Below are 26,577 nucleotides of genomic sequence, written 5' to 3'. Positions count from 1 at the left end.
ATTTTTTTACTCATGCTGAGGCTGCATGCTGAATGATAATGTTAAAACAGTTAGCATCTTGCCACCTGAGAGCTGAGGAAAACCCAGACTGAAACTAGACTCCTCTCACCTCTGTCTGCTCCACTGCTCTTAAAGGGAAACACCTTTATTTAGACAAAGCCCCCTTGTGAAAATTACTTTAACAGATGGTTAATAACAGAAAATGTTAAATAAATTGTGCACACTTACAAGTCAAGAGAGTAAGTGCACAAAAATTGCTACATTGCTACAATGTATCCCATTGTGAAAGGGGAGGGGGGGGGGTGTCTGTCAGGATGGGATGAGATCATTGTTTCTCTGTTAGATGTGAGCGTTCGGGTATCGCTGAGTTTCATACCCTTAGGTGAAAGTAGAACATGTTGAATCACAGTGATTTTAGACTTTTTTTTGTGTGAAATTAGTCTGGCCATCATTTATTCACTTTTCAACAGCAGTTAATACCTCTTTGATTTGTAAATTAACTTACAAATAAACTGCTCTTCTTTCAGTCTTTAGTTGGGAGTGTTTATAAAGTGACCGAAAATAGACTAAATAGACAGATTCTGTAGATTTTCACCTGATCCACCTACTTCGAATACATACTAAATTTAGCCTAATGTATAATTGACTTTACTTATGGTAGTGATTTTATGATCATAAAGTGTACCCGGCATAGGTTTTATTCTATTGAATGATTTGCATAAGTTGCACCTTATGCAACTTACCTAACCTGTTTGGCCAAAGGCATGTGATTGGTTAATGGAGGAAGGAATGTGGACTGGATCGTCAAATGTTGATCTTCTGGTTTGGAGTGAAACAGGTTGCAAAAGATGATGAGCTTGTACTCTTCCAGAGAGTGACTAAGCGACATTGTCTTAGGGAAAAAGTCTCAAGGATTGCTGTTTTTTTTTTTTGTTCGGGAGTTTTAGGATTTTAGAAAATCTGTCTTATGATTAGCTAATATGGTGAGTAACTCTTTTTCCAAAAGCTGAGAATTAAAATAGACAGGAATATGGTTTAGTTGTGTTTGTTTGTGTGGAACTTTTAGATTCGGAAGTGTGGGGTACGTTTCTATCTATTGAACAGTGTTTAGAGACTTGGAAGAAAAAAAGATTAATGGTTGCATTGTTACATTAATAATAGTAAACATTTTTAGTAAAAGCTTATATATATATTTTATATTTATATATAGTTTTATATATGCCAGTTTTTAACAGACACATTTGTGTCACAAGATCTTAGGAAATCCACTTAAAGTAACCAAACAAAATGTGACCTTTTTGATGTAATTTAATAGTAAGAAAGACATTGTTTCTATTATGTGATGAATGTTCAGTTGTTCATAAAAATTGCGAATCTCAGGCATTGAGTTAGGATAACATATTTAGACAGAGGAGTCTTGTCCTGTTTGTATTAAATGGATTTCAGTTGTAGTAGTAATCCGCAGCAGAAACATATTGGATTGTAAGAGCTGTTTTAGCCGTAAGTTGACCATTTTATGTTTTTTGCTCTTTGGCAGATTGGCTCTGAGTGTACTGCCTGAAACAGATATTAGCCATTCCCAATCCCCCTCAGACTCTGTAGACACCCAGAGCACTATCCACGCTTCTCCACTTTCCCCATCCCTCTCTACTGATCCGTTTGAGTCTTTTGGTATGTTTTCTGATCTTCATTCTTCTCTGGCACCTGCTAAACCTCCGAGAACTTTCAGTGAGTTAAGTGAGTCCAGCATGGAAAACCTCTCAGCTCCCAAATCTGACAAGAAGCGAAAGGCTCCTCTACCCCCCGGTTATCATGGCGGCGCATCTATGACTGAAAGCCATCCTGATGATGGGGAACAAGCGCATACCCAGAACTCCAAAGATAGTCAGAGGCCTGTTATTCCTCTCCCAGACTATGAGACCCTCTTTCCTAAGAAGAGGCATGGGGTGATGGGTCAGACACGTTGGGACCATCTTGTTGCAGAGGTAAACCAGAGAAACTGGGAAGAGATGAATGTTGATGGACCTGAGAGACCGATGCCAAATAAATCTGCGGTCTTAAGGGACAGAACCTCAGTGAACCTTAACCAGCACCAAATAAATCATGAGGCACCTCCCCCTGCCCCCACGAGGCACAAAGAAGCACTCATTCCACCCAAAGCTCCTGCTCCTCCGACACCAGAACCATCGGTCGAGACTAATGTCCAACGTGGTCATATCAAAGAGTCTTTATATGCTACTGTCAATAAGTCTGGAAAATCTGCTAACAAGAACTTGAAAAACAATCCACCTCCCCCTGTCCGTAGTCGGCATGTGCCTCAGGAGACAGAAAGGAAGTCTCCAACACCTGATGCCATTACTCATCAACTCTCCCAGTCAAAAGAGAAGCCTATGCCAGCAGCCAGATCCATTCAAAATGAAAATTCAAAGACTGATGATGTGGCTAAAGAGATACCTTCTGTCAAACCCAGACAACAGTCATTAGTCAAGGACCCAGTCAAACAAGTCCAACCAGACAAGCAGGCAACAACTAAAACCATGGCATTAGAAAACAACATAGATGAGAAACCACACAAGGGCCAGAAGGGAAGCATTTCCACAGATGGGTTTGTTGAAGTAGACCTCCTCAGAACTGCTGAAGATCCAAAAGATCTGCATTTGGGGAAACTGGGTAGTGAACCTGAGGGGAAGGGAATGATTGCTCTCGATCCATTCCCAAGTGATAACCTACTATCTAAAGATCCCTGGGCTTTACCACAGCAGACCACCAATGAAGATGACCTGTTCATTAAGGGTCCAAAGCAAATGGGAAATCTTGAAGATCAGACATCAACCTTTGATAAGAAAGATAACAAGTCTGCAAACAAAGCTTCAAATGATCCATTCACAAATCTTTCAGAGAAAAGCACGGCACCGAAATCAGAGCATGGAAAACAATCCCCCAGCTTCACTGAACAAGCCAGAGCCACATTTCAAAGAAATTTTTCTCTTAGAAAGAAAAATTCATCTCGCCAATACACAACTAGTGAAAAAGCTGGTACAGAGAATACTAGTCTGGATAGATCAGTTTCTCAGTCTTCACAAGATGCCGAAGATGTTGAGCTGACTGTAACCAGTGTTGCTCCACCAAGCAGAACTGATCCCACACTAGTAACATCTGAATCCCCTATAGGGGGCAAGAGTACTCTTCGTGCTTGGGTCTCGCCATCAGAAGCTCAGCCGGTTGCACTGCAGAATGGTAGTGGAAGTGCAGTTTCTAATTCAAGAAGGTGAGAAAAGTTCTCCCGACCCCTTCTAACAACTCCTCTAACAGTCTGTCGTCCCTGTTGTGCTAAACCCATCGGCTTTCAAATCAACAGCTGCTATTTACTCTGAAACTACCTGAATCAATCTCTGGTCTTGCTCGATTAAAGGGCAATGTTTTCTTCAGCATTTGTTCGATTGGTTGCTTAATGGTTGGTTACTCCTTCATGGGATCTTGAGGGTTGGGATTGTGGGCTTGGGGTTTTGCTACTGATTGCTGCTATTGGTCGTTTAAAATGCCATGGTCTTGAAGGACTTGTGTAAATAGAACAAAGGCAGTGTCTGTTTTGTTATAGGTTTATATGTTCTGTTTTGTTATGTTATTGTAGGCCATATTAGATTGTCTTTACAATGTGTACATTTTCTGAAACTGGATCTATATGAAAGGCTGTAGATGTGAGATTTACATTTACATTTACATAAATACGATGTATACAAGACTATAAAGTTACATGTTCATATACTCACATGGAGGCAAGAGTGGTGGACATGAATTGAGTTTGTTCCGGAGATCATATTATTTTGCGAGATGTTTGCATTACGCATGATTCTTGATTGCTTTACCACAAAGGTGCTTATGTTTGGGTTTTACATGTTATTTCTCTGCTGTGCTTTTATTGATCTTTTGCTTTTGTTGGGAATTACACATTGGGTGAGTTTGGAATGGTTTACTAACACATGCCAAGTCCTGCTTACTGTAGATGAGAGAGTATATTTATTATACTGCATACATTGTGTTAAAAGTTATGTAGTATGCTACAAACATTTTAAAGAATGCGTCATATGCTACATTTGTCACTTTACGCATTAATTATATTACTACGTTGCATGTTTACATCAGAAAGAGGTGGCTAGTCATCATTGGGGGAAAAACTTTAGATGCAGTGGTTTGAATTTCTTTAATTTTTTTAATGTTTTAAGTTTTTGGCAGTCATTCATAATCTCTCCTGGTCTAACACATTGTATTGTGGAATGCAGTATCCCGAGCAGTGTGCTCTGGTTGTATACTCCACATTTTCGCAAATGTAGATCCACTGAAAATTCACATACCCAGTACTGAATTCTTTATATGAGATGAGTAGAAAAAAGTATGCCTTTCCAAACATACCCATGTCTCTGTAATCGAATGCTATCTTCAAGGGCCCTTGTTCACCTCACCCGTTTTTTTTTTCCTTAAAATTGCACATCCTCCTCTTGGAGGAAAAGGAACATGCCGTTGTCAGCAGTCAAGTTTTCATGTTCATTGCAGTAATATGTCCGTCTCTCTTTTATCTCAGGCCTCACCCAGTGAAACCCATGAGCACCGAGAGCCAGTCTTCCAGTGTTATCACTGTGGGGAAAGACCCGAAGACTACCACCATCAAGGAAATGGCTGAGAAGTCAAAGGTACAGTAATTTTCCTAATTATTTCCTCACTATTTGCACACTGAAGAATCGTAGTTGTTAAAAAGTTAAATCTATGAAGTAACACAAATTAAAATATGGGAATAAAAAGTTATGTATATAAAATCAGATGTAGGCACAATTTATGACTACTCTAAATTTTTACTTTTTGTCTACTCCAGTTTTCAAACATAAGTATCGACTAATATTGGATTTTTAATCATACATGCTTATTTCCCCCTATTTTACATTTAGATTAGATTTGCCATCATCTAACACTCAAAGTTTTTAAATATGGTAATAATCTATTAACACTGACTATTCATTCATATTACAATCAACATACTGTACACTATAATGTTGTGATGCCTACTTGGCTTTTAAAAAATATATTTTAGTTTACTTTTAGTGTTTTATTTTCCACTTATGTAGACAAAGTAGTACATAATTTTAATATCGGCTAATCAATAGTTTTTAGGATCATGAAAAACCTTTTCATTGGTACTGTATATATCAGTTGACCATTTTGCCTTCATTTCACTGCATATCCAGAATATAGACCGCGGTGCATACACTCAGCTCTCACAGGAGGAACTGATCACACTGGTGGTAAAGCAACAGACCGAACTCTCCAAGAAAGACGCCAACATCGTCGAGTTAGAGGACTACATTGATAACCTGCTCGTTCGTGTCATGGAGGAGAAACCGGCCATCCTGCTTTCACTTAATTCCAAATGTTAGGGTTTGATGCTATCATTCAATGTAACCGTGCCCAGATCACAACACTGAGACACTTTAATATTGTGGGATTTTGTTGATACAGCCAGAAGGATTTCGAACGCAATATCACATCTCATAATCAGTTTATTTGCTTGAGTATTTAACGCATGTAGAGATGCTGGTATATGCGCATTCTGATTTCTCCACCAATATCTTACAAATAACTTCTTTTTGCAGTGTGGATATGTATAGTATATCAAATCCAGCAGGGAAATGCCAGATTTCTGCAGTCTGTCAGATCACCCTTTAATAACTGGATGCTGGGGTATTGTTTTTGTTTTGTTGGATCATGGTACAAGCTCCTCCTGAAAAGCTTCCCAACAACAAACGCATCCTATTTATTGATTTTCTATGCATCTTTCCATTTGAGAGAGGGCTTCTTAATGCATTATTTATTGCAGTCTTAAGCTTGTATTTGAAGATTTTCCTTCTTCCTGAAGTGATTTAGAACTTGACTGCTGCCTTGAGTCTTGATCAGAACGCTTCGTTAGTGTTGATGCGGCCTTATGTCTGTTGGGTCTCAAATTAAGGTAATAATCCTCTGGCTGTTTAGCACTTTTTACTTGAACGGGGTGTTTAATTTATGAAGGATAGTGTTTTTACATTAAGTAATTCTCTGAAATACCCCGTAGAATTACCTCTGTAGAAAAGCCTTAATGAAGAATGATTTTTCTGCCTGTATGTACCCTTCTGCACATTAAAAACTTCTGTTCTAACACTTCTTCTGATGTTCTAACACTGGATATATAATTCAGTTTTATTGCCTTGGTCAATATTGACTACATATTTACATTTTTTTTTAGTTGAACTGGCAGTCAGCTGTTGAATCAGCCAAAATCTGCATGTTTGTAGCGATTTTGACCAGGTATTATTAAGCATTTCTTAAAGACGGTCTTAAGAAAGCTTGATATATCAACCTCTTGAGCACAATGTACATACTGTGGCATTCTGCAGTTCTGTAATGAATAAGCAATAACTGTGTCTGCAGGATTTTGTTTCCTTAATTTCAGGAAATGTGATACGTTCCTCAAATCGGGATCTTCTGCGACGTATCATGTAGCCTGTAGACATCACTGTCTGCAGTGTTGTGAAAGGTTTCTAGACACTACATTTAGACTTCAGAATGGGATGTCATGAGGAATTCTGCTTCCCACTCCCTTTTCCGTTTTTCTACTTCTTATGTTTTTAATCAGTTAGTAAGTTTTTTCTTTTAACCTATCTTGTGGGGAGAGAACTGTCCTTCTGACAAGGATGGAGAAAATAACTATATGTGTTGTATTTATTTGTTTGTGGTTAATCTTAAGTTGATTCAGTTGTCGGTCTCAGTTTTCTGTGTTGCAGTTATATATTCAGTCACGAGAACCTTCATAAGTGAGAGCATCTGCTGTGTTCATTCAAATGTTGTCAATCAGTTTGAGTGAGTTCACTAAACTATTCACAGCATTTTCACTGTTACCAGATTCTGTACGCTCCAATCCTTTGTCTGAATTTGAATGAGAAGCCTTATTAATAATTGCTGATGCTATGCATATATGCACAAGATCTATTTTCAAGACTTGTGCCTTCTCTTTTTATTCAAGATTCTGTCTTTAAGACATGAATATATTGGTTTGTTCCTTTACTTCAATACTTGCAGAAATGTAATTTTGATTATGCCTCAATTCATTGAATAAAACTTAGTTGAACCCATAAAGCCTGTTTTTTTAAATATAATGTTTAGTTAATTTTTTTTAATAAGGAGTAGTAGTTCTGAATGACAAGGCTGAATGACAAAAATAAATAAATAAATCATTCACTCATCATTATGTTGTTCCAAACCTGTATGACTTTCTTTCCTCCGTGGAACATAAAATAAAATATTTTTAGTCTTTGTCCATTTAATAAGTCAAAAATAAAAAAAGTATGGGCAAATAAAGACTTTATCCTTATTAAATTATTTGTCAAAATATATTATTTTGTGTTCCAGAGTGGAAAAAAAGGTGATTCAGGTTTGAAACAAGTAAATGACAGTATTTTTTATTTATTTTTTAATGATTGATTGATCGATTGATTGTGGTGAACCATCCCTGTATAGGCAAAGTATAATGATGATGTTTGTTATTGGTATTAATGATAATTAATGAAATATGTTGACTTTGTGCATTTGACAACCATGACAACTAGCTTTTACCCTATAAAGCCTGAAATAAGATTTTAATTAACAAAACCGTTTTATTGAACTTTTAGGGGAAAGTATATTTAATTTCCTGTTTTATTGTCAAAGCTCTGACAAACATATAATGCAATGCATGTACAATTAATGTACAGTTAAGCATTCCTCAAAAGCCTGAAGCTTGGTACTCAGACTTTAACACGATTAATCCAAAAATGTGTAAAGATAAGCAAGTAAAATTGGCTTCACTCCAGTAAATGTTCATTTTGAAATAATACAACAAAACTTATTCTCATGTTTACTTAAATGAAAAACAATAAAGATTTAACCACAACCTGAAGTTGGATGTTTTTACAATTATACTAAAAGGCCTTTTACTGCTGAAACGGTATGAACTATCAGTCAGACAACAGAAGACATGTGAATTGTGTACAACAGGTTTTCAGCAAAGTTTTGATCATGTTGATAATTTTAAGGTCTTAGAAATATGCATATCAAATATGATACAGTAGGCTTTATAATAGCTATACGAATGAATTCTCCTAAATAAGATGATAGTAGACTATACAGTCTGACTGTTGAGTACAGTTTTGTCCACTAGAAGGCAGTAGGGTACAGTACAATATATTCTCTCACTAGTCAGGCAGCTCAAGAGGATGTCATAGCCTTCATCATTACATGTGCACTGTGTTAAAATGATACTTGGCTGCTATATTAATTGATTAAAATGGATATATTTGAAAAACAGTATGAGCCTGGTGTCATTCACAGCACAACTATCAAAACATCTTAAGCTAATTATATCACCTTACATAATGTTTAAAGGTTATGCAGTCGAGGGTATCTACAATTGGCTAATTAGCAGTTTGAAACAAATGATAATTAGCAGAAAAGAACTGATATTGACTGATTAGTATAGTTAGTAAATCCAAATTCAGTCAAAGTGGGGCTTAAAATGAATGCATGAATACATATTGAATTAATGAGCAGAAAATACAGATTTAATTCAGTTCCACGCTGACATATTTATGAGATTATGTGCAGATGTGATGTCTTTTACATGTGCAGTGCCATTAGGCCTACGTTCTGTGTGTAAAGTGTGTAAAACCAACAAAATTGTTCACTTGTGAAATTAGTCATGTTTTGCAAAAAATAAATAAAAAATGTAGGTACGAAAAATTCTAAATGCAATTTAAAAACTGATTTGTGTGATTTTGTAATTTTCTGAAAAAGAAAATAAAATATGTCAATAGAAGGTTTACAGCTTTCATCTGAAGCTGTCATTAAGCACTACTTGTAGACTTGTATGTAAACACACACACACACATATATATACAGTATATATATAGTAATAAGGCCTCATCATTCATCAATGTACTATTCACAATACATTTTTGTATATGAATATAAATAATAATAAAAAAAAAAATATATATATATATATATATATATATGAATACACAGAAGTTGTGGTGTTGTTTTTGTTCAACAATTCAATAAACAAGAAGTTAATACTTAATAAATTACTTTTTAGACACTATTTTTGTTCAGCTAATAAACCTAGTTCCAAATGAAGCAGAACCAACCCTTGCATCTCCCAGATAACACAGTTTTGTTCCTGAATTAATTGTGTTTGTGCAAATAATGCACTGTGTTTTCTGAAGTCCATAGTCAACGCAGCCATCTACCAGGACATTTTAGAGCACTTCATGCTTCCTTCTGCTGACAAGCCTCATGGAGATGCTGATTTCATTTTCCAGCAGGATTTGGCACCTGCCCACACTGCCAAAAGCACCAAAAGTTGGTTAAATGACCATGGTGTTGGTGTGCTTGACTGGCCAGCAAACTCGCCTGATACCCATAGAGAATCTATGTGGTATTGTCAAGAGGAAGATGAGAGACACCAGACCCAACAATGCAGATGACCTGAAGGCCACTGTCAAAGAAACCTGGGCTTCCATTACACCTGAGCAGTGCCACAAACTGATTGCCTCCATGCCACGCTGCACTGATGCAGTAATTCATGCAAAAGGAGCCCCTACCAAGTATTGAGTACATGTACAGTAAATAAACATACTTTCCAGAAGGCCAACAATTCACTAAAAATGTTTTTTTATTGGTCTTATGAAGTATTCTAATTTGTTGAGATAGTGAATTGGTGGGTTTTTGTGAAATGTGAGCCAAAATCATCACAATTAAAAGAACCAAAGACTTAAACTACTTCAGTCTGTGTGCATTGAATTTATTTAATACACGAGTTTCACAATTTGAGTTGAATTGCTGAAATAAATGAACTTTTCCACGAGATTCTAATTGATTGAGCTGCACCTGTACATATATATTTTCATATTAATTTAAAGTTTTGTTTTTTTTTATGAGCAGCTGTATGTAGCTTTTTCTATTTTGGCGACTTTGGAGCCCCCTACAGTTAAGTGAGTGGAATTCACTGTCGTAATTATAGTGGATAGCTGTCACATGCATTTGATGCTGCCGTAAAGCAATTCGCGCTTTTTTCGTGTAATTTTGTACCTGCTCACCAAAATGTTTGAGAGGGAGCGAGGAAAGAAACACAAGCTCTTCGTCTTATTAGAAGTAAGTGTACATTGAGAATGATTTTGAAACTGATATTTCAAGGTAAAACACTTACATACATCCCTTAAAAATATATCTATGTTTGTATTTATTTAGTTTCCAGTTTTAGTGTTGATTATATTAGTACTTCAAGTCAAACTAAACTAAAGTGATAGGTAAAATAAGTTAGTTTTTTATACTATATTTTATTTAATCTTACTCCAAGTTTCTTATGGTTTTAGTTTTAGTTACAATAACCCTGTTAGGAACTCATTTTTATTCAGTGTGTAACCGGGGGTCTCTGCTCCACCTCGGTCCTCTTGGCCTAAAAGAAAGTTTGAAGACCCACACACACCAAAAGACATAGATTTGGTGTTGTCACTACTGTTTCTCCATTTATTAAACCTTGTAGCCTGGCGGACCCTTAACATTAGAAACAAAAGGTAAGTTTGAGTCATTTTCAGTCCAGGTGTAATACTGCCATGGCAGCGTGTCTGCGCACTGAGCAGCATATTCTATTATGTTTGTACAGTAGATCTGAGACCTGGTCTGCAACCTGCAGCTTGAGAGATGAAGAGCTGAAAGTGTCTTAGTTACTCATTTGTAGGGTGCTGCTTGTTTGTCTTTCACATTTTTCTGTCATCCTCCTTGTGAATCACGGGGTCTATTATCGAAGCTGTGTTTGTGTAGTTGGCTGTCTTTGATGTGTTGGGATGGCAGACCATTGAAAACATCACAATCTATCACAGAAAGAGATTGAGTGGAGGAGAGGTGGGAGAAAACTCAAAAGATGTACTGAGTTGGTCACCATGGAAACGCTTCCTCCTTTTTATTGTTTTGTCTTTTGTTGCTCATTTTCGTTTTCGGCTGTTGTGCTGAGGATATTAACATGCCCAGACCGTTTCAAAGGTTACTGACTGCAGTTGCTTTATCTTTTCATCACTTTATCTCCCTGCTGTTCACATGCATTGGTGTTGAATTAGCAATCATACTAGTGGAATCTGTAGTGCTTTGAATTAAAGTTAACGGTAATATGATACCGTTAACGAGATTTTAGTGGTGTATGTTTGTGCAAATTTTTATTTTCATGAGTCGACGAACATACTAAAGCACATGTAAAGTAATTAATTGTAATTTTATCTGTAGTGTACATATAAAGAGGTACTTAAGCCCTTCTTACCTGCGTTAAAAACACACTTAAGCTCAGCTATTTACATTTAATATAAATTTTAATATATACAATTTTCATTTCATTGCAAATAACGTGCAATTGCGTCCAAAAACATTACATTATGTACTTCACTTAGGCATATTACTTCCATTATTCATCTATAGCACAAACAGTAATATTTAGAGGTTTGTACAGATCGTTAAACCTATGTTTGAGCAATAATACTCGGTTTTCTCTTGGAAAACATAATGTTACAGAGATGTTCACACTGTATTCATTTACCTGAACAACAAGAAGTTCATTGGAATTATTTTGTTTACCCAATAATGTGTCTTTGTGTCCAAATCTTTGATTAATCTTCAAATAATCACTCCATCGTGAGGACACTTTATTGACCGATTAGCAAAAAAATGTTCTAATTAGTTTTCCCATCTGCATCAATGCGATAATAGTGTTTGTGCTCTCATTGTATTTCAAGCCTCAGTATAAAACAACCACCAGTTCAGACACTCTTCATTGGTGCAACATTGCATGTTACATGAATTTATACAAAATTGTACAGTTATAAATACACACATGAGGCTTTTTTTTACTCTCTGAACTTTTAGCTTTGCTCCTTGTTTGATTCAGGACAATGACGATACTGGATTCTTAGTTCAATAGCGAACGATTTCAACTGCATTACAACATCCAAAGAGTCATGTTATTGGCTGCAAACTGAAAATAAGTTTTTGTTTGTGAAGACATTTTTTTTTGTATATAAAGACTAGGGTTGCAAAGGGGTGGAACATTTCCAGTAAATTTCCGGAAACTTTCCAAAAATCCCTGGAATATTCCCAAAAATCCTGGTAAATTTCCAAAATTACTGGAATATTACTGGACATTTTCCAGTTTTTGCAACCCTAATAAAGACAAGTTTTTTTTTATTTTTCCACACTTTATTATGAGCACAAAAAACAGTAAAGGCCTAAAACATTACAAAAACATTTAATTAGTGAAAGTTTTTAATATTTCATATATATTCAATATTTCTAGGCCATGTGTTCTTTGAAAATATTTGATCTGTTTTGATGTAAATATATCTTCAGTGACATCTTGTATAAACGCATGCAGTTTAAACAATTTTAATCCAACGTCTGAAAGGCATTAAAATAAGCTGTAATTCACTTTTAAAGCTGAAGCATTTGCTTTTTTGAAAGCTGGATATCTGAATGTTTCTGTTGCAGTATTTTACAATATAATTTCTCTGTAGTGAGACCAACATCCAGTTTCCTTCTTAGATAATCCATATTCAAATCACAGACAGCATGGTGAAATCTTGTGACTAAATCCAACAGCTTTCTCACATGGCTTGTACATCCAAGAAACACCATCTGTGTCCATCTAAAACAAGATGCCTGTGGAGGAACCTTACAGATGGTGGAGTTCTGGTCCACAAATTTGCAACCCACGTGTTCTGCTAGCCACGGTGGTCTTTGAACTAACTCGATGTGATCTTTTTCTGTCAGAGTACCACGCTAGCGGTGGCACAGTTGTTAGCAGGAATCCCGATGCCAATCCGTCGATGACAGGTGAACATCTTGCGCAGTTCCGCCCTGAAACGATCATGCAGCCATGCATATAAAAATGGGTTACAACAAGACGAACTCATTCCACACAAGTGACACAATAGCTGGATCAGAAGAAAGTAGCGCTTGTCGATCAGGTCTATGTCAATATCCCGTAGAACATTGAAGACGCTTATCGGCAGCCAGCAGATCCCAAAAGCGGCGACGACCAAGGACACCAGGCGAAACGTCTTGCGCTTCCGAGCCCGCTGGGCTTCCGCTTGGCTCTGGGTACGATGACCTGGCACCACGCAATTGCGAAGCTTCACTGAAATGCACAAGTAGGAGATGCAAAGAGCGGACAGAGGAAGAACGTAGGTGATGAAGAGTGTGCTGTAAGCGTAGGCTAGCCGCTCTTTCTCCTGACCCATCCAGAACTCCTCACAGATGGTAAAACCTTCGTCCTTGAACTCCACATGATATGTGTGGGCCACAGCAGGAGCTACCAGACCACACGACAGAATCCAGATCCCAGAGAGCAGATACGTGCAGGCCAGAACTGAGATGCGCTTCTTCAGTGGATGAACAGTAGCATAGTATCTAGAAGTTAAAATGACAGTTTTAGGCAACAACAGTGATCTCACGTCAAGTGGTGCAATTGTTTTGTTCTATATTCATTCTATATATTCAAGTACATTAAAATGACTTCTCTTCTACCATGAGCACATGTTTCATTTCTGAAATTAAAGGGATAGGCCTTTTCCACCCAAAAATTCTCTCATCATTTACTCACCCTCATGCTGTCCATTGTTTCAGGCCAAATGATTAGTTTAAAAAGTTTTAAATATTAGTGTTTTTCTCACACACATCTATAATTTTGCTTCAGAAGACAATGATCCATCAGTCGCTGTTCAAAGCATCAACTTCGAGGATGAGTTTGAGTAAAAAATTATGAGAGAATTTTCATTTTTGGGTGGAGTAAACACTTTATTTGTCAGGGTGATACAAATTAATTAAGAAAAAATATTAAAAGGAGGAAATGCTTGAAAAGAAAACCTTTGTAAGTAGTTTGGCATGGAAATTCTTAGCAAATAAATAAAAAAGACTGCATCAAAACTTCCACTGCAGACCTTAATGACGTGTGTCAAGTGTGTATGTCGATAAGCCTTTTAAAATATCAGATCATTTGACCTTTTTTTTAATGAAATGGCAAGATTAGATATTTAGATTCAATGCCATGTGGTGCGACTCCTAGAGCTAAGACTCAGTTTCACAAAGAATTGATTCTTCAATTACGAGGGAGTCGAGTCCTAAAAAGAGCTGTATTCAAGTCTACAGCGGTGATAAAATGTAATTCAATCTCCCAAAAATACTAATGAGTAATGAAGTGTAGACATTAGTTTGCAGCACAAGGCAATGACAAAAATGAAAGGTCTTACTGATCTTTAAAGTTTGGCATTTGGCAGTATGGCATTTAAAAAATGTGGCGACGTCGATCTGTCTAGCCTAGGGAATGTTTAGATAGACAAACAATTATAAAGAGCACCATGGAACACAAAAAGGCATTTTGTGTGAACAAGCCTAAGTCAGTTTGGTTTCAAGGATTTGATTAGTTAGAGAGTTTTGCATGGCTTAAAAGTATTCTTTATCTGACTGATTTATTGTTATAATTGACACTATCGGTTTAAGTTCATATTTACTTTTTTTTATATAAAAGAATCATATTTTACACACAGTATTTTAGTATTTATAGTGACATTATTGCCCAGCAATGTTGGAAACAGACAATCTCTCTGTCTATAATATATGTATTTACACAACATGCACAAACATGTTCTCAATAAGAATCACAAAATATTATTTCTGATTTAATTTTTAGAATCGTCTTTGATTCCAAAACCTAAAAATGGCAAATCCATGATGTTTATGCATTTTTAATTAATAATATTTTTTAAATTACTTTTACTTGGTTACACCTCATGACTTTTAGTCATTAAATTAAAAAAAATCTTGAATATAAAAAAAAATCTAAACCATTTGAAACCAACATATTGTTTTATTTCATACTATTTCTAGGCAGTTATTGCAAGCCAGATTTTTGAAAAGACACTCTTGTATGACCCTGGGAACACCAGCTGACTAGTGGCCCCAATTTGAGTTTGAGAGCTTTAAGATATAAAGACTACGTAATAAGGTGAAGCAAATACAATATTTAACATGCTGATTTTGTAGACATAATAAGTAGGCTGTAAAAAAACGGGATACAAATAAGACCTCTATGAACTCTTTTTATTCACTTTAAGGTGAGCAGAACCTGTTGGATGTTTTGCTGCAAAAGCTCGCTCTTCAATGGATGCACATTTCCTCACCTCCGATCCAGCCTGGATGAATGGGTCTGCATCCAAACTCACCGATAATATCAAGGGCTTTTAAAGACCGTTTTCATGTAGGCTTCACCAGACCATGTACAGGAGATGACAGCCTAGTCCTAAGGTAAATTGATTCTTAATGCACCTATTATACTACAAACCAACAATTTTTCTTTTTCCTTGACTATTGTGCAGCAACATCATCCATCACTGACTCCCACGCCTACACAGGGAGGGAAGTGTGAAGGTTAAAGGCTATACGAAGCCATAAAGTTTAACAGAGAAGATCCACTATGAATTTATTTACACAATTGGGGATAAGAAGTCCTGGTTTATTTTAGGTGTCCTTGGTATTTCACATATGGCAGCATGTTGACATTACTTTAGCCTTCCAGCTTTCTGTGTCTATAGAATGTGTCACTATACAACTGTGTGTCACATAATATCATGCATTCTCATGGTCTTTTTTGTGTACCATAAGATAGAATTACTATTTACAAATGAATGCTTCATGGCAGCGCTTACGTGCTCTTCTGGTACCCTGAAAAAAAGCCATTTAGATTACTGCTTCAGTCAAATTGAGCTGAAAATCACCAAAAGTGTTGCATGCATGTTTAAAATAATGTGGATTTTTAGACAAAAGAAGTCTAACAAAGTTCAACCATGGACATGTCACAGGACAATTCTGTCATTTGTTTTTAGTTTTCTGAAAGTCATTAAAATTCCCATCAGTGTCTTGTACTGTTTTGTATTTTTTTAAAAGATACATTTTAAACAATAAATATTAAAATGCTTGATTATTTTTTTTTACTTTATTATCATACTTAAATATTTAATTAATTTGTATGTCGGATTGTCTTACAGTAGTGTACGGCTATAAAGCCATTTGAAAATCTGCAAAAAATAATGAAGGCATGGTAAAAAGGTTTCCAAGACATTTTTATTGTGACCTTGCTACAGCAAAAAGAAAGTTGAAATCTGTCCAAACAAAAATCTGTTAAAAAAATGTTCAAGCTAAAATCAACTCCTTAGATATAAAATGGCATGTTTGAAGAAATGCCTAATTGTTGGTAGATCAGAACAATTTAAGAAACTATCATAATTTTCAGATCCCAGTCATCATATGATCCTCTTTTCGAACTGATCGACATGTGGCAGAAGATTTACATAATACATTTCATTTGAAAAATCTAATAAAAAAAGGTGATTTTTAAATTGTATTATTTCACATCACAGTTTTTACTCTATTTTTAATTAAATAAATGCAGCCTTGGTGAGCATAAGATCCTTTTTTCCCAGAATGTTCTTTTGAATGGAAGTATATGTGATTAATCCACTGAATCAGTCTGTTACATAATCATGCTCTACAAAAGCCCCGGAATGCTAGTAAAACATTGATGAAGTAATGAATTAGTCACACAGTCAAGAGCCACAGCACTCACATGCATCACTCACCTGTCCACCCCAATAGCTGTCAGTGTGAAAACCGACACGTACACCGTCACCGGCTGAATGAGGAACACCAGGTAGCACATGAATCTTCCAAATACCCACCCGCGTGGATTAAAAGCATATGCCAGGGTAAAGGGAACGCAGGTAGCACACATCAGCATGTCGGAAAACGCTAGGTTACCGATGAAGAAGTTGGTCACGTTGTGCATTTTTTTGGTGTGGCAGATGACATAAAGCAGCAGGTAGTTCCCAAAAACTCCAACCAGGACCACAAGAGCGTAGCAAGGGATGATGAGAGGTTTAAAAGACTGAAGGAGCTCCACGCCAACAAACTGAGGACTGCGCTTCGATATGTTCGTCGACTGCAGCATGACTTCGTAGATTTGGCCCATGCTGGAATTCTCCATGGTGACATTTTCCAGGCAACACGTGGGCACAGGAGTGCTGAGCCATTCGCCACCACTGCCATCCATGCTTACGGCTGGAATACTGCTTGTAGAGACCTAAAGACTGGGTGTTTTGGCATATTAACAAGGAAAGAGATACATTTTGGTTAGCTTTCTTTATAACTAAACACTGTTTAAAACCATTAACAGATGGACTGAAATGTCCATGAAGAGTAAGTGAGTTGAGTGTGACCTGTGGAGGCGTGTGGTACCAAACATGCAGTTCGCACCATATAGGTGCTAGTTTGTCTTGAAAGTTAGCTTGGCTCATATAATGAAGTGACTTTTTCAAACTTTAATGAGCACAGCTACAATTTTTCTCAAAGTTCCTGTTCTCAATACCGAACCACTTTCCGCACAGCAGTACTTCTGAACATTAGAGATGCAAGCGTCAAATCTAAAAGCCCTTCATTACAGTCTTGACTTGCTTCGGATGGCTGGTTTCCGAAGCAGGTCACTCGTATAAAAGAATCAGACTATGTGTGTACCTTTCAGTATTTGCTCTTTCAATCCAAACAGCAGTAAACAGAAATTTGTAAGGACACTAATGAAAGCCAGCATAATTTGAGTCAAAGATGCGTCTGCTGCAATCACACATGGCCGTTGCCGTTGAAATGCAAATGAGCCTCATTCACTCGTGCCCTCTAATTAAGTGAGTAAATGGATCATAGATTAAGCATAAATGCTCTTTGGTATTTCCTGTAGCAAGCTACTGCAGAAGCAGTGATTGTGTTTTCTGTTTTTGTCTCTTTACCAATCAGTCAGTTGTTGTAAAAGCAATAGATACTGCATAATTAATTTTTGTTTTAAATGTGTAACTCATCAACATTATCATTTTCAGTCAGGGTTTGTATGGTAATGCATTTTGCATTTGACATGCATTGAAAAATACCCATGTGACAGGGATCAATTGTGGTCCTTGAATCATACATGCATCAGACAAATGAAGCACCAATCAATCTTTGCCGATTAAATTGTTTTTATGGACAAGACAGTACTAAAATGGCCATATGTTCAGTGCAGTTCATTTTGAACAGCATGATAAACTAAATGTCAGAGACAACTTATTTAATTAGCACAAATCTTCATTAAGCATATTCAAAGATGAGATTGAATAAATATCCCCAGGGTGTCGACTGGGGAATAGAATAAATTAACAATCACTCACTGGATGAGATATGGAATATTTACAATGCATTTTCAGTATTTGAAATTAAGTGGCATTAAATGAATATCACAGTAATCTTAAAGTGACAGTTTAAATTTCCTAAAGGCTGTGTTAGTGTGATAGTTTTACTCTTCTTCGTTGCCTTGTCACTTGTTTGACAGTGTTAAAAAAAGTTACCATGGAGGTTTTCTTGTTTAAAGTGTTAGTTCACCCAAAAATGAAAATTCTGTCATTAATTACTCACCTTCGTGTTGTTCGCAACCCGTAAGACCTTCGTTCATCTTAAGAACACAATTTAAGATATTTTTGATGAAATCTGAGGGCTCTCTGACCCTCGCACGTTCACGACAGTATCATGACGCGAGCGTGTGGCGGCGCTGACCCAGATCCGGCGTGATGACGTCATTACATGAACGTGCGAGGGACAGAGAGCCCTCAGATTTCATCAAAAATATCTCAAATTGTGTTCTTAAAATGAACGAAGGTCTTACAGGTTTGGAACAACACAAGGGTGAGTAATTAATGACAAATTTTGCAATTAATGACATTTTTGGGTGAACTAACCCTTTAAGACACTTTAGCAAAAATGGGGATTGCTTTGGAACGTTTATTTATTTTCAGTAATTAATTTAATATCTTTTAAAGCATATATTCACCAGTTTGCATCATTACTCATAACTGTTTACTGAAGGTTTTTATTTTTTATTTCACTTCACCAATGGGTCCTCTGCAGTGAATGGGTGCCGTCAGAATGAGAGTCCAAACAGCTTGAATTTTAGCTGTAAGTAATGATTTGAAGTTAAAAACATCTTAATGATGGATTTAGTTTATTACAAACATGCAACTTTTCCCTTCACAAGATGTTAATTGATGGACTGGAATCGTGTGAATTATTTGTGGATTATTATGATGTTTTTATCAGCTGAACTCTCATTCTAACTGCACCCATTCACTGCAGAGGATCTAGAGAAGCAAGTGACGCCATGCTAAATTTCTCCAAATCTGTACAGATGAAGAAACACTCATCTACAAACTGGATGGCATGAGGGTGACTGCATTTTCAGCCAATTTTCTTTTTTGGGTAAACTATACCTTTAAGCTATTTTAGACCTAATATCAAAATGTGCATTGAATGTTGGCAAAATATTTGTGAGCTCTCTTTTTTTACACTGAGCAGAAACTTACAATAATGTCTGCTTCTGAATTGCACCCAGACTAAACAGCTCTTGATATCTATATTATGAGTAAACAGACACGTGAGGTATGTGTTATTCTCAGCCTCCAGCATACTGTGAGTTTCTTTTAACCAGTCTGGGTAGGGTCCCCTCCCTGTGGGTGCTTCAATTATGTTCAGCCGGTAAAAACGTAGACTAATGGAACCATTGACGTGCTCTTTAGTGCTCACGTTAGAGCGAGAGCCCAGGTGAGCAGAACTGAGTCAGTGTCCCTGCGGTTTGCCGTACAATGCTGTCAACAGATTTTAATGTGCAAAATAACTGAAACAAACCAAAAATTGCCGAAACAACCTAATATAACTAGGGATGGGGGATGACTATACCTTAAAATTAATATTTTTTCAGATTTCAACAATACTTCATAAAATTTTGCTCTAAACTTATTAAAAATGTGAAACAGCTATTGGTTCTAAGCACATTCAAAATGTTTAGTGCAAAATAAAAAATTTAGACCTAGCAACGACTTATTTTTTATTAAATTAACATGTAAATGTGACAATATGGAAAAAAAAGAGTGCAAAATGGGTACAATAAGTGCATTCTGACAGCGTCTTTAGAGCAATGTCATTTACATGCAGTACTACATTTTACACTGTGCAACTGGGGTAAATTATGAAAGTGTTTAACAAGTTATTTTTTTTTTATAGCTAAAATCACAAATCTATCAACGGTTTCTGGTTTAAGAGATGCTCTGTGCATTCCCACTATCACTAAAAACAGTTTCAGATGGGGAACGATAAGCACTTCTTGGCTAGTTTGCAGGAGGACTGAAATGCCTACTGGTGCTGTCATACACTAAAGGTCTTCTCAGGTCCTAAAATCTGTAGAATAGGTCCTAAACAGATTTTAGGACCTGAGAAGACCTCTATATTGTATCACCCTGAAGGGGGTTATTCTGCGATAACAACTGTCTGGATGTACATTATCCCACTTATTACACAGCTACTTGCCACATAAGTAAATAATTAAACACAAAATATTGATTTGAGTTGATATATTTGTATGAAAAGCTTCTGTCAAGACAGCAGTTACGAACAAGCGGCAAGTTCAAACTAGACAGACATTTGAGGGATACTGTGCAGTCACACCACTTATTGCACAACATTTCACCACATAAATAATTATGCCGATAAAATATATTGATTTAAGACGAAAATGTTTTACAATATTACCAGTTTGTTAGTTATCTTATCATCCATTACAGTGTACAAAACAATGTCGCAAAATGGCATCAGCTGCGTTTGTATGAAATGAGAGAGCAAGTCCGTGATACCAGGATGACATAATCAAATAATTGTACATATAATATTTAGTTGAGTTTTAATATTTTATTAGCCAACCAAATGCAAAGCTTCCACCTAGAAAAACTGTTCCTAGCAAGCGTATAGCGCTGACTTCAAGTACCCGGATTAGCCTATGTTATCAGCTTTTATCGAGGAATAACATACCTCGGAATGACGTGACTGACCAATCAGAAACAAGTATTCCACAGAGTCATGTTATATATATATATATATATATATATATATATATAATTTTTTTTTCTCCCAGAAATCAATTTTTTTTTAATGTGCATTCCAAGTAATATCAATCAAACTGCAGTTGGTTTGTTTTGATTAAGTAATAATAACTTAAACAAATACAGGTAATTTGCTAAATTAAAGTTAATTGAAAGTATGTTTTTTTTACATATTAAAAGTTTGTTTTATAGCAAAAGCAGATAATGGCATTTATCGGTTTCTGCAAATGAACTCTTCATATATATATATATATCTGGTGCCTTGCGAAAGTATTCATACCCCTTCATTTTTTTCACGTTTTATGTATCTGCCTTTTGTTAAACTGCTTTAAATTACTTTTTTTCCCACATAAATCTATACACCATATTGACAAAGCAAAAACAGAATTGTAACAACTTCATAACTAAATATTTAGCTGAAGCACCTTTACAGTCTCAAGTCTTTTTTGTTTGATGCGACAAGCTTTGCTCATCATCATTTGGCAATTATCTGCCATTCTTCTCCTCACCTCTTCTCCTCTCAAGCTCTGTCATGTTGGATGAAAAGGCAGATGCACATTTTCAGGTTTCTCCAGAAATATTTGATAGGCTTCAAGCCCAGGATGGAGCTGGGCCACTCAAGGACTTTCACAGAGTTGTCTATAAGCCACTCTTGCTTAGGGTCGTTGTCCTGTTGGAAGGTGAACCTTCTGCTCAGTCTGAGTTTCTGAATGCTCTGGACTAGGTTTTCATTAAGGCTATCTCAATATTTTGGTGCACTGAGCTTTTCTTCTACTCTGACGAGTCCCTCAGTCCCTGCCACTGAAAAACAGCCCCACAGCATGAGGCTGCTACTTGATATGATCTTCCTATAATTGTTACATCTGCGAACAAACATCCGATTGGGAGCAGTGGACAAGACGGTAGACGCAGTTAATTAAAATGCTATCGTTTTCATCTCCGAGATGCAGACCGCTCGTTGTAGTTCCGTGTTTGAAATGCAGGAAAACGCTGCTTTTGAAAAACAGCAGCCAGACATGTCAGAGTTATTTCATCATTTATTATAACCGCACAATAACAAGGGATTAGAACGAAAACCGGGCCGCCATAAATCTAAAGTTTGTACTGGAGCTCCATTAATTTGGCCAAGACTTAAAAATGTTTGCCTTTGAAAAATTAGCAACCATGCCAGGCACGATGAGAAGGTTCAGCAAATTTACTGAAGTCCCTTAAGCACACTCATTATTAGCTGCTAGAACTGCATTTACAGATATTTTGTCAAAGATTGTAAAGTTTAAAATTATTTGCACTACTCTTAAATTTATTTATTTTTTAATTATTATTCTTATATCAGGACAAAATCATATTTCCATACGCACAGCGTCAGGTCAATAATGAGTATATAAGTGTGATAGTTATTACAGCAAGTCGTGCGCTGCAGCTGAATCCTCCTCAGCATCTCTTCCCCCGCCTGTCATTTATACATCACTGTGCATCAACCTACTTCCTCCCTCTGATTGCAATTAAGAAATGATGTGTCTGGACCCTGGCCAGGGGTGCCAGGTTAAATTATTCATAAATGTTAATAAGACAAGCGAGAGCACTCCCTCTTTTCCTCCTCCTGCTCCCCTTTCTAAGTGCCCTATTAGAAAAATAATATTGACCTTTCCATCGTAATGCCCACATGTGACATCGGGAAGCTGCCGCTCTGTCATAATGTCCATGTCTTTTTGAAAAGCACACAGAGACGGGCTCTACCTCTCTGACATATATAGATCTGCATGAGCGTGATGTACTCAGTGCTTATTTAAGTTGAGAACAAGCAAAGAAAAAAATCTGCAGCCTATAAATCTCTATTAAAAAGCAATGGTGTGATCATAATGTCATAACTCTACAAATATTCACAAGGTTTTCTAATAGCTTCTGTAATTCTGTAACAAAATTTTGTAATAATTTACTTACCCTTATGTATACATTCTATATATATATATATAGTGCCTTGCGAAAGTATTCATACCCCTTAATTTTTTTCACGTTTTATGTATTTGCCTTTTGTTAAACTGCTTTAAATTACTTTTTTTTCCACATCAATCTATACACCATATTGACAAAGCAAAAACAGAATTGTAACAACAAAAATAAGTGAAATTATTAACTTTAATTATCATTAACTAAATATTTAGCTGAAGCACCTTTACGGTCTCGAGTCTTTTTTGTTTGATGCGACAAGCTTTGCTCATCATCATTTGGCAATTATCTGCCATTCTTCTCCTCACCTCTTCTCCTCTCAAGCTCTGTCATGTTGGATGAAAAGGCAGATGCACATTTTCAGGTTTCTCCAGAAATATTTGATAGGCTTCAAGCCCAGGATGGAGCTGGGCCACTCAAGGACTTTCACAGAGTTGTCTATAAGCCACTCTTGCTTAGGGTCGTTGTCCTGTTGGAAGGTGAACCTTCTGCTCAGTCTGAGTTTCTGAATGCTCTGGACTACGTTTTCATTAAGGCTATCTCAATATTTTGGTGTACTGAGCTTTTCTTCTACTCTGACGAGTCCCTCAGTCCCTGCCACTGAAAAACAGCCCCACAGCATGAGTCCTCTACCAGCACACTTTACTTTTGGGAGGGTACTCTGCAGGTGATGAGCAGTGCCTAGTTCCCTAGTTTGGAATTGAGGTTCATCAAAGACCAGAGAATATTGTTTCTCACAGTCTGAGTGTCCTTTAGGTGCTTTTTTTGCTTTACTTTTGGGATGGTACTCTGCAGGTGATGAGCAGTGCCTAGTTTCCTTCAAATGTAATGTTTGGAATTGAGGTTCATCAAAGACCAGATAATATTGTTTCTCACAGTCTGAGTGTCCTTTAGGTGCTTTTTTTGCAAATTTTTCCAAGTGTGTTTTCATGTGTCTACACTGAAGAGAGGATTGAGTTTGGCCACACCGCCATAAAGCCCAGATCGGTGGAGTGTTGCAGTGATGTTTGTCCTTCTGTAGGTTTCTCCAATCTCCACATATGATCATGGAGCTCAACTAGAGTGACCATCAGGTTCTTGGTCACCAGTCTAGAAAAGGCCCTTCTCCATCAATTGCTCAGTTTGGCCAGGAGCCCAGCTATGGGAAGAGTCCTGGTTGTTTCAAACGTCTTCCATTAAGGGTAACAGAGACTACATGCTTCTATGAACCTTCAATGAAGCAGAATTTTTTCTGAACTCTTCTCCAGATGTGTGGCTTGACGCAAACCTGTTTCTGAGCTCTACATGCAGTTCTTTTGACCTCAGTGCTTGATTTTTGCTCTGATATGGATTATCAGCCATTAGATTTTTTTAAGACGTGTGTGCCTTTACAAATTATACCCATTCAATTGAATTGGCCACATGTTAACTTCACTCGAAGTGTAGTATCATCTACAAGCAATATGAATGCTCCTAAGCTAAATTTCAACTGTTCCAAATAAGGGTATGAATACTTATGCAATGGAATCATTTAAGTTTTTTACTTTTAATAAATTTGCAAAGATGTTAAAAACCTGTTTTTTGCTTTACCATTATGGTGTGTAGAGTGTACATTGATGTGGAAAAAAAGTAATTTAAAGAAGTTTAACATAAGGCAGCAACATAACAAAATGTGAAAAATATGAAGGGGTATATGTATATATGTATATATATGTATATATAATGCATATACAGCCAGCATGAATCAAGGCTTTGTCCGGACAGCATTCTTGTAATGCATTTTAATATGAAGAGGCACTCTTTGGTTTTTAATTTCAATAACTAATGTGCTCACTCACAGAATCAGACACTGTGTCTTTTTATGTAACATACTGTATGGTAACATATGATTTGTTAGTCTTTTGAATCGGATTGCATTCTCACCACAAGCGAACCATCTAAGCAATCGGGCAATCGGGCCGAGACCACCTTGTTCAGGCAAATCTTGAACCGATTATTTCAGTGTGGATCTGAGCATGACTGCCGTGTTTACATATGCCTTAACGAACCAAACTAAGGGAGAAAACGGGACAGGTTCCGAAACAAACACTCCAAACAAGCCAGGTGTGAAAACACACTAGGGATGGAGCTCCTGAATTGGGACACTGCTGTAGTCTGAAGCTAAAAAATCTTAGCCTGTGCCTTTTATACAATATGCAATTTCTACCAAAATCTGTCAGCTGTAACTGCCCAAGATCTGCAGATTCGCTCTGACTTTCGGCAACTAGTTGAGAAGTGTTAAGTCTTAGAATTCTATTTTTTAACCGGTTGTTTGAAATGAACTGTTCAAAAGAACCGATTTTCAGAAACGAGTCGGACTTTCCCTTTATCTTGTCGGCTCACAAATGGTTAATTGAAGAAGCACAACGAGAAGGGATTCGTTAATAGAGGAGTTAACAGACCAACAGTACATGCATCTTCTGTTTCAGTAATAAGCCGAATAACAGACTGCAGAGTAAACGAATAATATATTAACCAAAGTATGCGTCAAGTAGACTTTAACCAGTCATAATGGAGAAAAAAAGCACTGAATCCATTCAATTGCAGACTTGAAACATACTTTAATCCAAAGTTAAATTTGCATTAAAATCTTTAAGTCATTACTTAGGCTATGATGTAAGTGCAGTACTCCACTTCTGAAATTAAATATAATAGCCAATGCCACTGATATTTATATATTAATGTATTGTATTATTATTATTTTTTTGTGTGCTGTTTTTGTGAATGCGTCTGAAATTTGGACTATTTTAACCTTTTCACCACTTTCCACTCCAGTCAGAAGCTCATGAGAAATGCATAAAAGAACTGAAATCATTCTAAGGAATAAGACGATAATTGAGACGTCTCACCTTTTTAAACAGGGATGCGCTTTAGTTGATTCCTCGTGGATGTGCAGTTTCTCAATCAGCGGACTCGCGCGCGCGCATTTATCATGAGATGCGCTACCGGACCTGAGTGAGAGCATCAGGCTCGTGTTTCCCGATAGAGAGGCGGGGTCAAGTGTGTGTGTGTGTGTGTGTGTGTGTGAGGGAGAGAGAGATTTTGAGTTGAGTTAAAGTCAAAAGGGTGTCAGTAAACGTGTGCACAATATCGATGAGCCAGAAGTGATTCAGTAGCTAGTCTGTTTTTCTGTGCCATTTAAAGGAATATTTCCTCTACAAATTAAAACTCTCATGTGGATTTTTTTCCTAGAAGAAATTGTAGAAATTAGGAATAATCGTACTTTAAAAAAATATATATTTAATTTATTAATTTAAAAAAGGCAGTTAACTGGCTGTTCATGGCCATAGCTGTCATGCTCCAAAGAGGACAAAAAACACATGAAAGCACCATATAGCTCATGCACTATATTCCAGCTCTTCTGAAATAATATGATGGCTTTATGTGAGGAATTGACACATTAAGTCAAAATGTAATTAGTTTTTCACTGATGTTATTGATGTTCACATCTAGATTCAGAAAGGCTGGTCTCATAGATGTTGTAATTTAATGCCTCTCTCTCTCTCTCTCTCTCTCT

General features: G+C 36.7%; 2 protein-coding genes and 1 long non-coding RNA gene across 3 annotated transcripts; 2 read left to right on the top strand and 1 right to left on the bottom strand.

Moving 5' to 3' along the window:
• The first annotated feature begins 1,422 nt into the window (after positions 1-1,422).
• LOC107569579 (uncharacterized) lies at positions 1,423-6,552 on the top strand. The gene is made up of 3 exons (XM_016255696.1): positions 1,423-3,268; positions 4,580-4,688; positions 5,238-6,552. Exons 1-3 carry the CDS (start codon positions 1,674-1,676, stop codon positions 5,424-5,426), a joined length of 1,893 nt encoding a protein of 630 aa, XP_016111182.1. The 5' UTR covers positions 1,423-1,673; the 3' UTR covers positions 5,427-6,552.
• A 3,566-nt stretch (positions 6,553-10,118) lies between these two features.
• On the top strand, positions 10,119-17,025 carry LOC107569576 (uncharacterized). The gene is made up of 3 exons (XR_001606918.1): positions 10,119-10,209; positions 15,210-15,399; positions 16,953-17,025. It is a non-coding gene; the product is annotated as an uncharacterized lncRNA (long non-coding RNA).
• prlhr2a (prolactin releasing hormone receptor 2a) lies at positions 12,864-25,958 on the bottom strand. Its single transcript, XM_016255692.1, has 3 exons — positions 25,910-25,958; positions 16,731-17,237; positions 12,864-13,506 (listed from the first exon to the last, which is right to left on the bottom strand). The coding sequence occupies exons 2-3, from the start codon at positions 17,198-17,200 to the stop codon at positions 12,864-12,866; spliced, it is 1,113 nt and encodes a 370-aa protein (XP_016111178.1). The 5' UTR covers positions 17,201-17,237; positions 25,910-25,958.
• Positions 25,959-26,577: the final 619 nt, after the last annotated feature.

The sequence above is a fragment of the Sinocyclocheilus grahami genome, unplaced genomic scaffold, assembly GCF_001515645.1.
Source record: "Sinocyclocheilus grahami isolate Dianchi unplaced genomic scaffold, SAMN03320097.WGS_v1.1 scaffold1361.1, whole genome shotgun sequence".
In the NCBI taxonomy this organism is placed as follows: domain Eukaryota; kingdom Metazoa; phylum Chordata; class Actinopteri; order Cypriniformes; family Cyprinidae; genus Sinocyclocheilus; species Sinocyclocheilus grahami.
Note: the sequence above shows the minus strand (reverse complement) of the source record. Positions and strands in the feature narration are given on the sequence as shown.